Consider the following 15,695-nt stretch of genomic DNA (forward strand, 5'->3'; position numbering starts at 1 on the left):
AAGCTGGAAGAAGGGGTAGATGAAGAGTTATTTATAAATGGGTATAGAGTTTCTGTTTGGAATAACAACAACAACAAAAAATCTGGAAATGAATAGTGTTAATGGTTGCACAACATTGTGAATGTACTTAATGCCAAAGATTTTGGTTAAAATGACAAGTTTTTATGTATAGTTTACCAAAATAAAAACAAAAGAAGTCTGGCTGTAATGAGAAAGACAAAAAAATGACACCCAGAGGCTAAAGCAGGACTGGGGAATTTTTATTCTCTTTAATGATGTGAGAGACTTTATGTGGTAATAGTTATATCTTAGCCCCAATAACTGATAGAAAAAAAACCAAGACATACATGTTCTACAAATTAATCCATAAATTAAATGAGCTTTAATACAATTCATTTAAGGGCAAGTTAGAATCTAACAAATATGAGCCTAGAGTTTAGTTGGAATAATAGGAGAAGACACTAATAAGTTGAAAATTTTGAAAAACAGTGATATTATCTAGTGATAATAGCATTAGTCTAGACAAATCAATGAAGCATAATAGAGAGCCCCCAGATAAGTTAAAGAACACATAACAATTTAGTCATAAAAGTAGTCTTTCAATTAGTAGGATAGACTGTTCCATAAATATAACTTAAACACTTTGACTAATCATTTGGGAAAGAAAACTTAGATATTTACATTTTATTTTAGATTATATTTTTAAAAATGAATAGACATTTAAAATACCTAGAAATAAATCTAGCCAAGGAAATGAAAGACATCTATATGAATATTTAGAACAGTGAAGAAAGAAATTAAAGACTACACTAGACAATGGAAAGACCTCTCATGATCATGCACAGGCAAAATTAATATTGCTACAATGGCCATATTACAAAAAGCAATATACAAACTCAATGCAATTTCCGTCAAAATATCATTGACACAAAAACTTGAAAAAAAATCCTAAAATTCATCTGGAAGAATAAAAGACCCAGAATAGAAAGCAATGCTGGAAGCATCACAATATCTGACTTCAGTGACAAATGCACACAGATAGTCATCTGATTCTTGACAAAGATACCAAAAATATATAGTGAAGACAGCCTTTTTAACAAATGGTACTGGGAAAACTGGTTATCCTCTCACCCTGCACAAAAGTCAACTCAAAATGGATCAAAATCCTAGCAATTACACCAGAAATTTGCAATTCCTAGAAGAAAATATAGGGTCAACATTCCTAATATACAGGTAAAGGCAACAATTTCCTCAATAGGCCTCCTAAAGCTCATAAAATAACATCAAGAATTAAGGAATGGGATGACATCAAATTAGAAAGCTTCTATACAGGGGCTGGGGTTGTAGCAGTAGAGTGCTTGTCTAGCACATGCGAGGCCCTGGATTCGATCCTCAGTGCCACATAAAAACAAATAAATAAAATAAAGATGTTGTGTCTAGTTATAACTAAAAAATAAATATAAAAAAATAAAATTATGTTCACTTAAAAAAAAGCTTCTATACAGCAAAAGAAACAATTAAGAATGTGAAGAACCTAGAGAATGGGAAAAAATCTTTGCTAGCTACAGAATAATATCCAGAAGAACTAAAAAAACTTAACACCAAAAGCCAAATATTCCAATTAATAAATGGGCAAATGAACTAAACAGATACTTCTCAAAAGAGAAAATGCAAATGGTCAACAAGTATATGCAAAAATATTCAACATCTTTAGTAATTAGAGAAATGTAAATCAAAACTACAGTGAGACTTCATCTCACTCCAGTTAGAATGGCAAACATCAAGAATATAAGCAATAATAAACATTGAAGAGGATGTTGGTGAGATTTCAAACTAATAGAGCCACTATGGAAATTGGTATGAAGGTTCCACAAGACTAGGAATTGAACCATCATATGGCCCAGTACACCAAGCCTCAGAATTTATCCTAAGGAATTAGTCAACATACTATAGCAATACATGAATACACCCATATTTATAGCAGCACAATTCACAACAGCCAAATTATAGAACCAGTCTAGGTGTCCTCAGTGGATGAATGGAAAAGGAAATGTGGTATATATATATATATATATACAATGAAGTTTTGCTCATCCATAAAGAATGAAATTATATCATTTGCAGGAAAATGGATGGAACATGAGAGCACTGCATCCAGCAAAATAAGTCAAACTCAGAAAGTCAAGAGTTGTATGTTTTCTCTCATATGTGGAAGATAGAGAGGAAAAAGGAAAAGAAAAGGGGTAGCTCATAAAAATAGAAGGGAGACCAGTAGAATAGAGGAAAGGGATCAGGGTGAAGGAGGGAAGGAAAAGGAAAATGTTGGGGAACAATACTGACCAAATATATTGCCATATTCTGTACATGTACAAATATCTAACCACAAATTCCACTATTATGCATAATCATAACGCACCAATAAAAAAATGAAAGAATGAAAAGGGTAAAATTACATTCATTAGAAAAAACACAGGCATTTTTGGGGTTGGAAAGATCTTTTGAACAATTATACTAAAGACAAAAATATCATAAATAAAATTAAGACCTTCTATGCATGATAGAGTAACTACTATTAGATTAATCCTGCCACTGTAATCAGAAAACTGGGGTGGGGTGGGGGGAAACAAATGAAACAAGTGTTTTCAGAAAATTTAGTGCAAGACTGTGTGAACCCTGAGAGAAAGGAAATTCCTGGAAGTGAGCCCCTGGCTTTCTGCTAGAGGTTTCTGCTGAACCCAGGCCAAAGTAGAGACAGATTGAGTTTGAGGAGGCTAACAAAGACAGCTGGAAAATGCAGGGTAGATTGGTGAGGAGGGACCTCCACAGAAAAATAACTTAAAATCCTCAGAGGCTACAAAGATAGAGTCAGCTAATATTCAACAAAGGTGCCAAAAACATGGCAGAGAAAAAAAGATAGACTTTTAACGAATGGTGCTAGGAAAACTGGATCTCTATATGTAGAAGAATGAAACTAGATCCCTATCTCACCTTGCACAAAAGTCAACTCAAAGTGGATCAAAGACCTAGAAATTCGACCAGAAACTTTACAATTGCTAGAGGAAAAACCAAGTTCAACACTCGAACATACTGATAATCAAGGTATTGACTTCCTTAAAGACTCTTAAAGCTCAAGAAATAAAGACCAAGAATTAACAAGTACAATGGCATCAAATTAAGAAGCTTTTGAACAGCAAAGGAAAAAAAGTGTGAAAAGAGAGCCTACAGAATGGAAGATCTTTGCCAGCTGCTTCACTGACGGGATTAATATCCAGAATATATAAAAACTCAGAAAACTTAACACCAAAAAGCCAAAACCCCAAAGTGGGCAAAAGAACTAAACAGACACTTCACAAACGAAGAAATACAAAATGGCTAACACGGGAAAACAATGTTCAACATTCCTAGCAATCACGGACATACAAATCAAAACAATTACATTGAGATTTCATCTCACTCCAGTTAGAATAGCAATCATCAAAAATACAAACAATAAAAAAATGCTGGTGAGGAAGTGGGGGAAAAGGTACACTCACACACTATTGATGGCACTGCAAATTAGTACGACCACTTTGGAAAGCTATATGGAGATTCCTCAAAAGACTAGGAGTGAAATGGGTATATGACCCAGCTATCCCACTATTTGGTATTTCTCCAAAAGAACTAAAATTAGCATATTCTAGTGATACTAGCACATCAATGTTTATAGTGACACAATTTACAATAGCCAAGTTATGGAACCAGCCCAGGTGTCAAAGAATGGATAAAGAAAATGTGGCATATATGAACAATAGAGTTTGACTCAGCCAAAAAGAGGAATGAGATTATGGCATTTACTTGTAAATGGATGGAACTGGAGAACATCATTCTAAGTGAAATAAGATATACTCAAAATCAAGGGTTGAATGCTCTCAAAAGCAATAAGCTAGAGCAAAATAAAACAGGTGTGGCGTGGAGAGGAATCCCATGAAAATGGAAGGAAGACCAATGGATTAAAGAAAGGGGATATAGAGGAGGCAGGAAAGATGGGAAAAGGGAGGAACTATACAATTGACCAAATTGTGCTACATATGTTTATGAATATACCACAATGAAGTTCATCTTTATGTATAAACTATAAAGCACCAATTTTTAAAAAGTTAAATAATTAGAAGACCAGTAAAAGGAAAAAGGGTAAGGAAGTACTAGGGACTGAAGTGGAACAAATTATATCTCATGCCACATATGATTATGTCAAAATGAACCCCAATATTATACAGGTTCCCTTTAATCTTTGGCTGAATGCTAAGGTGGACATGTGCAGAACAAGACTCCACAAAGCCAGGCAAAGGATTCTATAAACTTAACAACTATCAGAGTTCACAGAATGTTTGGAATTATTCAACAGTGTTGGAGGGAAAACCCTCTCTGCTGTGCACACTGGCTCACAACTAATCTGTGACTTGGAGGCTGAGGCAGGATTTGAAGCTTGAGGCCAGCCTTGGCAACTTAGCAATACCCTGTCTCAAAATCAAATATTAAAAAGGGCTTGGGGGCTGAGGTTGTGGCTCCAAGGTAGAGCACTTGCCTAGCATGTGTGAGGCACTGGGTTTGATTCTCAGCACCACATATAAATGGTCCACTGACAATTAAAACAAATCTTTAAAAAAAAAAAAAAAAAAGGGGGGGGGGACTTGGGATATGGCTTAGTGGAACACCCATGGGTTCAATCTCCAATACTTGTCCCACACACACCAAAAGAGAAAAAAACCTCTTAAGGAAAATTTTCCTTTTTGGCAAATTTATTTTATATCTAGATCATGGTGGTCCGACTGAGCATTCTGAAATATCCAGCTCTCAGGTTTTATGGCACATGCCCTACCTATCTGAGAGTCCATCCTGAAGATAGAGGATTTCTTTTCTTATGTGTGTGGTGATAGGGATTGAACCCAGTGCATTGTGCATGCTAGGCAACCACTCTACCAACTGAGCTATATCCCCAGCCTAATAGAAGACTTCTAAACTGAACTTGATTTTTAGTTTTAAAAACACTGGAAAAGGGTTGGGGATGTGTAACTCAAGAGGTAGAGCTCTTGCTTAGCATGTGTAAGACCCTGGATTCAATCCTCTGTGTGATAAAACAAAAGAATAAGCACACTGGAAGAGAACTTTGCCATGGAATCTTTGGGAAAAAGGATCTCACCATTACTAGCTTAGCATCACCTATTGGTAGACCATGTAGCTCATTTCCAATTTAACCAAATATTAAATAGTGAGGCCTCTACCAACTGTTTCTTATGGCTTTGATGAATCTGGCAAAAAAGGAAAAAATATGGTGTTTTTAAGAAGGGATTTATCTGAGTAGATCTTTCCTTTAACCAAAACAAAATACTGTATACCTTTTGGGACTGCTGAAAGTAAGTCTACCAACTTTACATATTGGGCTTAACATAATTAATGCTCTTTCTAAATCCTATTTGAACATGAACAGAGGTTCTGATATTGATCTAGTACCTATGTGGTAGGTAGAAAGCATAAGGGATTGAATTCTACAGCATACAGTCTGTTGCTGCCAAGTACAAAGCTGAATCCTCGTGTAAGTACTGCATCCTTTTAGTTACTGTTAAAAGGATAGTTACTTACCTTTTATGTTTTACCTAATAACCCCTAATTTTAGAATGAAGCATTCTGGCTATATATATGATCTAAATATGTGACTAGTGAAGTCAATAAAGTACTATAGAAATATGCTTCTATATAATATTTATGTGAAGGATCTGAATGGAAATCAAAATAAGAGCCAGGCATGATGGTGGGTATCTGTAATCCCAGACACTCAGGAAGCTGAGGCAGAAGAATCGCTGGAGCCTAGGGGTTTGAGACCAACCTTGGAAAATAGTGAGACTCGCCAATCTCAAAAACTAAATACTAAACACAGGGGCTGGATATGTAGCACTGTGGTACAATGCATGACTAGCATGTGAGAAGCCCTGGATTTGATCCCCAGTACTGGAAGAAAGAAAAAAACCTGCAGATTTTCAGGGCAAAATGGTTTGCACCTCCACTCTAGCCAAACATATCCTAGGCTATATCCAGGATGTTGTCTTTACTGAATACTGCTTCACCTCTGAAAGATTCAACTCCAATGTGCTTCCTTATCACAGCCTTGCATCTGGTCTAGTTATGAATGTATCAATTTCTATCTCCACAATCTGTCTCCATCTTTTCATTCTTAAAGCTACTTACCTTAGTTCAGGACCTTAGTATTTTTAACTTGGACTGTTGTCAATAGTTTCTTTATTGGTCTCCATATCTCATCCACCTCCAATTCATTCTTTGGATAGCTTCCAGAATTATCTTAATAAACACTTGGTATGTCCCCCTCTCCTAATGACTTAATGTGATATAATAGGCCTTTCGTGATTTGGCCCTTGTCTACCTTTAAAATCATACCTCAACTACAAAACCTAGCTAGCTTCTACTCTGCACTCTAGCTAAACTTAACTATTTGCACTCCCATCTACTTTTGCATCTATGTTGTCTCTCTCTGGAACTTCTACCCCTATCCTTCTCCACTTGACTATCTGATTGACATGGTAGTTGCTCAATAATGAGGGATCATAATCATCATCCTTCAGTATTCAGCTCAGTAGTTACTTCCTCTAGGAAAAGTTTCCTGACTCCAATACCAGGAGAAAACATATAAAGGATAAAATAAAAAGCAGTCCTAACCCTTTATCTCAGAAATAACCACTATTATTACTTTAGTGTGTTTCCCCCAACCTTTTTTTCCATGTATATACATCTTAAAAAAAAACAGTATGACTGAAATAAACAGCCTTATGTTCTGCTTTTCTTATTTAACATTTTGAGCATTTTTTTGGTTATTTCAAAAAAGAGCTTTTAATTAAATAGATGACACTATAATCATTCCTTTATATTAACCATTTAGGTTTTGAAGGATCATTTATGGGCCACTAAAGTTTGTATTAATTTATTTTCCACCGAGTACATGATTGCTTAGCATCATCTTAATTTTTATATCCATACATGTTTACCTGACTATAAAGTCTGTTGGCTTAACCATTTTTAAGTCTCTCAGCTACCAAACGGCTTTCCAAATGTCTCATCATTTTATACTGCCACACCAATAATGTGAGAGCATCAGCCTTACCAACATGAGTCCTTTCATTAAATACTGAGCTTGTTCAGTAGGTGAATAAACACTTATGGTCCATAAAGCATTTGTATTATTTTCCACCAAGAGCACATGAATGCTTAGCATGATCTTTGTTTCTTTACCTTTTACCCATGTATGTTTACCTGACTATAAAGTCTGTTGGCTTAACTTTTTTAAGTCCCTCGACTACCAGATAGCTTTCCAAATGTCTTACAATTCTATACTTCCAACACCAATATGTGAGAGCACCAGCCTTACCAGCATTGAATACTTTCATTAAATATTGAACTTATCCAATATGTGAAAAGAAAAATGGTATCTCTTAATTTCAATTTGCATTTTTGATTACTTGTACAATGGAATGTTTATTCATATTGACTAGCTATTATTTTTGTCTTCTGTGACTCATCCATCTGCCCTCTGCTGCTTCTACTATTAGCATCTTCTGGTTTTTTTCTTATTGCTTTATCCCTTCTGTCAGGCATCACCAAGTCAACCAGACTTTCTGTAATTTTTCTCATCACTTGCTTTATTCAGTCTTTTTGTTAAGACATCTATAAACCCACCAACACTTCCATCACCAGGTTTTTAGATAATTAGCTTTAGAGGTTTTCCAGAAATAACAACAGAGAGGTAACTGACCTGACAAGAGGCATATTCACTCTCTAATTTCCAATAAGAAGAGTACAAGGGAGAAAGCAGATTCTTTCAACCCAACCCAAAAGGAATGAAAATGGAAGGCTCATCTACTACTTCCTTTAATGAAACATACATGACATAGTCAAGTATAATTCCCTGAACTTGTCCTGTTCTTTTATTCTTCCATGGTATTGAATATTCTGATCTCTATCCAGAATATGCAATTTCCTTGATCTCCTCCCTTTTCTCCCTCCAATTCTCTGTCCCTTCTATTTGTCAAACTTAGAGCTACCATAAATAAAACTGTTATTATAGGGGAAAATCAAATTATCATGTGGATTCTTAGTTGAGACCTCAGAATGTTAAAAAAAAAAAAAAAAAAAAAAAGTCTCTCAAAGCCCTTATCTCCCTCTTCTATTTTTCTTAAAAAAATTTGAGGGATTATTGTTTCCCTGCTTTGTTGTTGTCCCATTTAGGATAAAGTAAAATTATTGAGTATGATGCACAATGCCTTCTGATTCAACTCCTACCTCTCTCTCTAAACACATAACTCATTAATCAGTTACCAAAATGTACTTTTGTGTGTGTGTGTGTGGTATTAGGGTCTGAACCCAGGGGTGCTCTAAAACAGGTAATATCCCCAGCCCCCCCCTTTTTCATTTTGAGGTGGGGTCTTACTAAATTGCCACGGCTGGCCTCAAACTTGTGATTGATCCTTCTGCCTCAGCCTCCCAAATTGCTGAAGATTACAGACATGCACCACAATACCCAACTAACATGGACATTTAATTGCATCCACAACTTGTTTCTTAAATCTATTATGCAATTTCGGGTCTCTGTGTCTTTACATACTGCCCTTCTTACTACCTAGAACATTTTCTCCTTCACATGCTTTGCCTAGCAAACTGTATTGATCCCAGCTCATGAAAAACTCTCTCCCAGAAAGCTTCCTCTACATCTTACTCTCATTTAGTCTGTCCTGTGATACGCTGTACATGCTTCTAACATAAGTATTAATAATTTTTTTTCTTTTCTGTTTCCCCAACTAAGCTATAACCAATTTGGGGGAAGGAACTATATCTAATTTGATTTTGTACTTGGAATATCTATTATGCCAGCATATATAAGGTACTCAATTCAATGTTTGCTTAACAAGTGAGTAGTTACTCAGAAATGAACTTCATAAACTTGTTTATGAAGCCCTCCTTAACCCTTAGGTTAAGATACTTCTTACCTTACTGTCCTCTAGTGCACTTTATACATCCTTCTGTTATGTCCCTTATCAAGCTGCATTTTAACTCTACCAAACTGAATTGTGAATTATTTGAGAACAGTGAACATCTTTACTATCAGGACATTAAGTAGCGAGCACAGAGCCTAGCATGTATTCAATTAGTTCATGTACTGAATACAACTCCATGCATCAAGGAAGCTTACCATGTTCTAAAGTCACACATTCCCCTAAGCTCCATCTAAGGGCCTCGGGCATAGATAAGTTTTCATATCTTATGGAAACGCAGTGATGACTCAAAGCCCAAAGTAATATCCATTTGATTTTTATTCGCACCTCATTTTTCTGTGCTTTACAGAATTTCAAAAGTAAGCATCGACTACTTTTTCATCATTAAAAGTTTAATAGCAAACTTTACAGAACACTCACTAACACATGTGCCTGTTTAAAAAAAAAAAAAAAAAAAGCAGACTAAATCACTTGACTGATTCAGCTGACTACCACTTCTCAAGGCTGCTGCATACACTTTAATAAAGCTAAATAATGTTAGATGGATGGAGGATGGACAGATCGTTGGAAAGAGAGAAAAAAAGAGAAATACCCACCATTGTACTTAACACTGTTGGCCAGAATAAGGTTTACATCATCTAGAAAGCTCTCCCGACTCTGGTACTTGTGCTTGGAGATATTCTATGATATAAAGAATCAGAAACTTAGATACAAATATAAAAAGATATCAATTACAAAAAAAGCATTTCAGACCAAATCACTCACCTTACGTATAGTCTCTAAATCCATTGGATTGACAATCACTTTGTAATAATCTGGAACAAACTTCTTATTAACTGGGTGATGAAATGGCCAGGACTAGTAAAAAAAAAAGGCAAGCACAGGAAATTAAATGGTTTTTCTTTTTTGTTTGTTTTTAATTTTTTACAGTACTGGGGATTGAACCCACGGCAATCTACCACTAAGGTACATCCTAGACTTTTTTAAAAATATTTTTTATATTTTATTTTTTAGCTGTGGTTGGACACAATACCTTTTATTTATTTTATGTGGTGCTGAGAACTGAACCCAGGGCCTCACATGTGGTAGGCAAGTACTCTACCACTGAGCCACAACCCCAGCCCATCCTAGACCCTTTTCAAAATTTATTTTGGGACAGAATCTCACTAAACTGAACAGGCTGGCCTCTTACTTGCAATCCCCCTGGCCTCAATTTCTCAAGTCATATTACAGAGATTTCAAGTGTGTGCCACTATGCTTAGCTGGAAACCATTCTTTTTTTTTTTTTTTTAACTCATTTATTTATTTATTTATTTATTTTTAAAGAGAGAGGGAGAGAGAGAGAGAATTTCAATATTTTTTATTCTTTAGTTTTCGGCGGACACAACATCTTTTTTGTTTGTATGTGGTGCTGAGGATCGAACCCGGGCCACACGCATTCCAGGCAAGCGCGCTACCACTTGACCCACATCCTCAGCCCTCTTTTTAAAATATATATATATTTTAGTTGTCAATGGACCTTATTTATATGTGGTGCTGAGAATCGAACCCAGTGCCTCACACATGCCAGGCAAGTACTCTACCTCTGAGCCACAAGTACTCTACCTCTGAGCCACAACCCCAGCACTGGAAACCATTCTTTACACCAGAGATTCTCATCTTTTGTTGGGTCACAAATATTCCTGATGCAATCTATAGACCTTTTCCCCAGAAAAACTCATGTTCATATAAACTTTTGTGTATTATTTAAGGAGTTCAGGGGTCCCTTTAATAAGAGTTCCTAAGCCCTGATCATTAACAGTTAAAATTCCTTATTCTTAAGGTTCAATTCCTAGTACTACACACATGAAAAAAATAATAAATTTTCTAAGTCTCATCCAGAAATTTTATAGCATTACACACTTAGAACATATGCCTACAATGCATAAGAAAACTCGGTTCAGAATTTCTGGGAAGGCTCATTACAACAAAGTGGTTCATAGAATCAATAAAATAGATTTGATGATAGCCCTGCCAAAAAGTTGAAAATGGCAAACCCCACCCCCCACACCCAAAAGACAACAAACACGGTTATTATCACAGTGTTTATATAAAATCACCTCTAAATCAACAGCCATTTATTAGCTGGCATCCTTTCTCTATAGCACTATTTAGGAGATCACAAATACTGAATATAAAACAAGAGGATCTCTTTTTGTTTTGATGGGGGAGTTAGTAGGGCTTGAACTCAGGGGCACTAAACAACTGAGTCATACCTACAGCCCTTTTTAGTTTTCGAGACAGGGTCTTGCTTAGTTGTTTAGGTCCTTACTAAGTTGCTGAGGCTGGCCTCAAACTTTTGATCCTCCTGCCTCAGCCTCCCAAATTGCTGGGATTATAGGTGTATGCCACTGCTCCTGGCTTTGGCCTCTTTGATTTTAATGATGCAGTACTCACACAGTAAAAATGTTGACATTTAAAATTATGTACGAGTTTCTATAACCTGACATACACAACTGTTAAGAATAAAATATACACATACATAATGCTATATTTTTTTTCCTTTCCCCTCACGATATTTAGTAGAAACCACTTACGTCTGGAACTGCCATCATTTTTTGGGTGACAATGTTGTCTAGAATGAAGGAAAATGCCACTTGATCATCATCATCAAGCAAGGGATTGATAGCTTTCTCTAAACGAGCCAATTTATCTTCTTTCTGAAATAAAACAAAACAAAGCCAAGATAAAAGTTTCCCAGATATAAAGATGAGGAGTATCTTTTTAAAAGTTTCCCAGATGTTTCCCTGTGGTGCAATCCCCATATAAAAATTAAGGATTGGGCTGGGGATGTGGCTCAAGCGGTAGTGCGCTCGCCTGGCATGTGTGCGTCCTGGGTTCGATCCTCAGCACCACATTACAAATAAAGATGTTGTGTCCACTGAAAACTAAAAAACAAATAATAAAATTCTCTCTCTCTCTCTCTCAAAAAAAATTAAGGATAATTTAAAGTTCAGCAAGCTTTTTTGTGACCCTTGCCCCAAACAAGTTGAACTCTGAAATATCATTTATTCTAGGTGAAAAGTATAGAGATACTCCAGAACACAAGGGTCAAAAAGGATGTTTCAACAACTTCCTTAGATATTCTACATTCTATAACACTAAAAGTATACATCCCTGCACATCAACAGCTTGGCTCCCACAACAAAAACACCTTTAGTAAATAAGGCTTTATTCATCATGCTGTTTTTTTTTTTTTTTTAATGCAGAACAATATCTTACTAAACACACTGAACATTGATTAGTCACTATTGATTAATAATTTTATATAAGAGAACTTAACCCAATAAATTCATTTCAGACTCTGTATATTAAAAAACTGTGTTCCCACTGTTCCACATCCACCTCAACATAGTTTTGTTTTTTAATTTTAGCCTTTCTAATGGATACTAGTAGTACTTAACTGTGGCTTAAATATACATCTCCCCAATGATCAATCAAGTTAAAAACTTTCTCATGTTTATTGACCATGTAATTATCCATCCTTTGGTGAACTTTCTATTTCAATAGTAACATGATCATCACACTTGTGCTTCTGTGAGCTTGTAAAGTGCCACAATTTTATTTGTTAAGACGGTATATAGATAAATTATATTTGAAAAATTAAAATTCCTCCCTGCCAAAACATTAATCAGTCTCTTAGTGACAGGGAACTCCCAGGGAAGTCAATTTCCTTCCCTCTTTCTAAGGAGTTAAATAATGTTCTAGATCTTAATCTTAATTTTACTATTTAATAGTCATGATGCCCAAAACAAGTCATTTTTTTCCATATGGATTGAGCTTTCCCATCTACAAAAAGGACTGGCCTATAAAATTTCTAAGGCTCCCATGTACTAAGCCTCTGTCACTCTTTTTTCCTATTAAATTTGTATACCTTTCTCCTGATAAATCCCCTACTTCCTAAATTCCATTACTCCCCACCTTTATGCCCCATTGCCTGCTTTACCTCTTTGAGTTTTTCATCACAGAGATCTAGCATGGATTGAGAAATCTGGGTCAATGAGTGCTTTGGACCTACAGAGAGAATAGTAAGAGATGTAACCATTAAATGCCAGAGGCAAGAGTTTCCAATGCCTTTTAACATATTTAGTTAAGAACCTAATACCCTAGGGCTTGCTACAGCAGCACATATACTAAAAATTCAAACAATGCAGAGATGCTTAGCATGGTCCCTGTGCAAAGATGACACATAAATCCATGAAGCATTTCATATTAAAGACTGGGTGCAGTGGTGCTTGCCTATAATCCTAGTGGCTCATGAGGCTGAACCTGAGGCAGAAGGGTAGCAAGTTCAAATTCACTCTCAGCAAATCAGTGAGACTTTCAGCAATTGAGACCCTGTCTCTAAATAAAATACAAAAAGGGTTGGGGATGTGGCTCCATGATTGAGTGGCCCTGGATTCAATCCCTGGTACCATTACATAAATAAGTAAAAATAATTAAAAATAATATTCCAGTGAGTCAGGTGATTGAGGCAGGTGGATCTTTTTTATTTTTTCCTTAAGATTTTGATTTTTTTTTAGTTGCAGATGAACATAATACCTTTATTTTGTTTATTTTTATGTGGTGCCGAGGATCCAACCAAGTGCCCCACAAATGCTACGCAAGTGCTTTACCACTAAGCCCAAGGCAGGTAGATCTTAGGTTCAAGGCCAGTCTCAGCAACTTAGTGAGACCCCATTGCAAAATAAAAAAGACTGGAGATGTAGCTCAGTGGTAAAGTATCCAAGCTCAATCCCCAGTACCAAAACAATAAATTAATTAGTTAAAAAGGGCTGGGGGTATGGCTCAGTGGTAGAGCACTTGCCTACCATGTACAAGGCCTGGAGTTCAATTCCCAGCACTGAAAAAAAAAAAAAAAAAAAGAAAAGAAAAGAAAGAAGACAATTGGGAAAATAATGAGCTATAGATGTAGATCAGTGGTAAAGTATTCCTGGGCTTAATGCCCAGTAATCCCCTGTCTCTCTCTCTCTCTCTCACACACACACACACACACACACACACACACACACACACACACACAAAGGCAGAGAAGAGTATATGAATCATGGTAATTAAGAGTACAGGCTGTGGAATTAGATATACCTAGGTTAACATTGCTACACTGAAAAAAAAAAAATCTGTACTTTGCCACATTGTAGCTGCATGATCACCTTGGTCAAGTCATTTAAATGGTACTGGCCTGTACGTTTATCTGAAAAATAAATAGTAAAACAGCACCCATTTCAAAGTTTCCTTACAACAAAGTAAAGAAAAAATTCAAGTAAAGCACTTGGTGATATTTCTACTATTATCAGCATTCAGTATGAGGAAGAAAATAGAGTGAACTACAGGGGGATATAAGGCTGGGAGATTTTTTGTGTGTGCACGCAGTATCAGGGACTGAATCCAGGAATGTTCTACTACTGAGCTACATCCTAAAGCCCTTTAAATTTTATTTGGAGACAGGGTCTCACTAATTTGCTGAGGCCAACCCCAAACTTGTGATCCTGCATCAACCTCCCCAATTGCTGGAATTAGAAGCATACATTACTGCAGTCAGCTGAGAAATTACCAATTTTTTTTCTTGTGGTGCTGGGGTCTTATGCATGTGAGGCAAGCACTCTACCAACTGAGCACTCTACCAACCCTAGCCCAAGAAATTACCAATTTTTTTAAACAAACATCTTCACTTCAGTGACCTGTAGGCACCTCAAGTTCTGTATCCTCAGTCAACTTTTACCTTTCCATTCCTCTTAAAAACTGATTTTGTGGGGCTGGGGTTGTGGCTCAGTGGCAGAGCACTCACCTAGGATGTGCAAGGCTCTGGGTTCGGTCCTTAGCATCACATAAAAATACATAGATAAAAATAAAGGTATTGTGTCCAACTACAAAAAAAAAAAAAAAAAAGATTTTGCTTTTAAGTAATTATCCTTGCAATCTGAATGACAATTGGACCTAACAAATTTATTCTTCCCTTGTATATGCCTGCATGGCCCTGAGAATATAAATAAGAAACATACTTTCTGCAGGAAGTCACAAAGTGCTGATACATATAGATAATTATGATATACTAAGGCTAGGAAAGTTGATTTAATTGTGCTGGGGCACAGAAAACAGAAAAATGAGTCTTTTGAGTAATCTGGTAAGTTATTTTAAATATAAATGGAAATACACCACTCAAGGGAAGAAAAGGCACCTCAGGGAGAAGTCTATAAAGGTATGAAGAAACAGCATGGAATTTTTTTAAAGTATTTTTTTAATTATACATGGACACAATATCTTTATTTGTTTAGTTTTATGTGGTGCTGAGGATCGAACCCAGTGTCTCACATGTGTGAGGCAAGCACTCTACCCTGAGCCACAACCCCAGCCCAAGGAATTTTTATTTTTTGAGAGAGAGAGAGAGAGAGAGAGAGAGAGAGAGAGAGAGAGAGAGAGAAAATTTATTTATTTATTTAGTTTTTTAGTTTTTGGCGGAGACAACATCTTTGTTTGTATGTGGTGCTGAGGATCAAACCCGGGCCGCACACATGCCAGACGAGCGCGATACCGCTTGAGCCACATCCCCAGCCCCAGCCCAAGGAATTTTTAATGAAATATAATGGTTAAGTGTTATAGGAGTCTACATAGTAAATATGG

At 36.2% G+C, this 15,695-nt stretch overlaps 1 protein-coding gene and 1 non-coding gene across 7 annotated transcripts in view; one reads left to right on the forward strand and one right to left on the reverse strand.

Moving 5' to 3' along the window:
• Taf1 (TATA-box binding protein associated factor 1) overlaps positions 1-15,695 on the reverse strand; it is an 80,525-nt gene that overhangs the window by 27,719 nt on the left and 37,111 nt on the right. For all 6 annotated transcript variants that reach the window (XM_077107548.1, XM_077107547.1, XM_077107545.1 and 3 more), the window contains exons 29-32: positions 13,021-13,088; positions 11,612-11,734; positions 9,801-9,893; positions 9,632-9,716 (exon numbers count right to left, since the gene is read on the reverse strand). In XM_077107548.1, coding sequence (XP_076963663.1) covers positions 9,632-9,716; positions 9,801-9,893; positions 11,612-11,734; positions 13,021-13,088 — 369 coding nt within the window. The remainder of the gene's footprint in view (positions 1-9,631; positions 9,717-9,800; positions 9,894-11,611; positions 11,735-13,020; positions 13,089-15,695) is intronic.
• LOC143639545 (U6 spliceosomal RNA) lies at positions 13,188-13,291 on the forward strand. The gene has a single exon (XR_013154700.1). It is a non-coding gene; the product is annotated as a U6 spliceosomal RNA (small nuclear RNA).

The sequence above is a fragment of the Callospermophilus lateralis genome, chromosome X (genome assembly GCF_048772815.1).
Source record: "Callospermophilus lateralis isolate mCalLat2 chromosome X, mCalLat2.hap1, whole genome shotgun sequence".
NCBI classification, from domain to species: Eukaryota; Metazoa; Chordata; class Mammalia; order Rodentia; family Sciuridae; genus Callospermophilus; species Callospermophilus lateralis.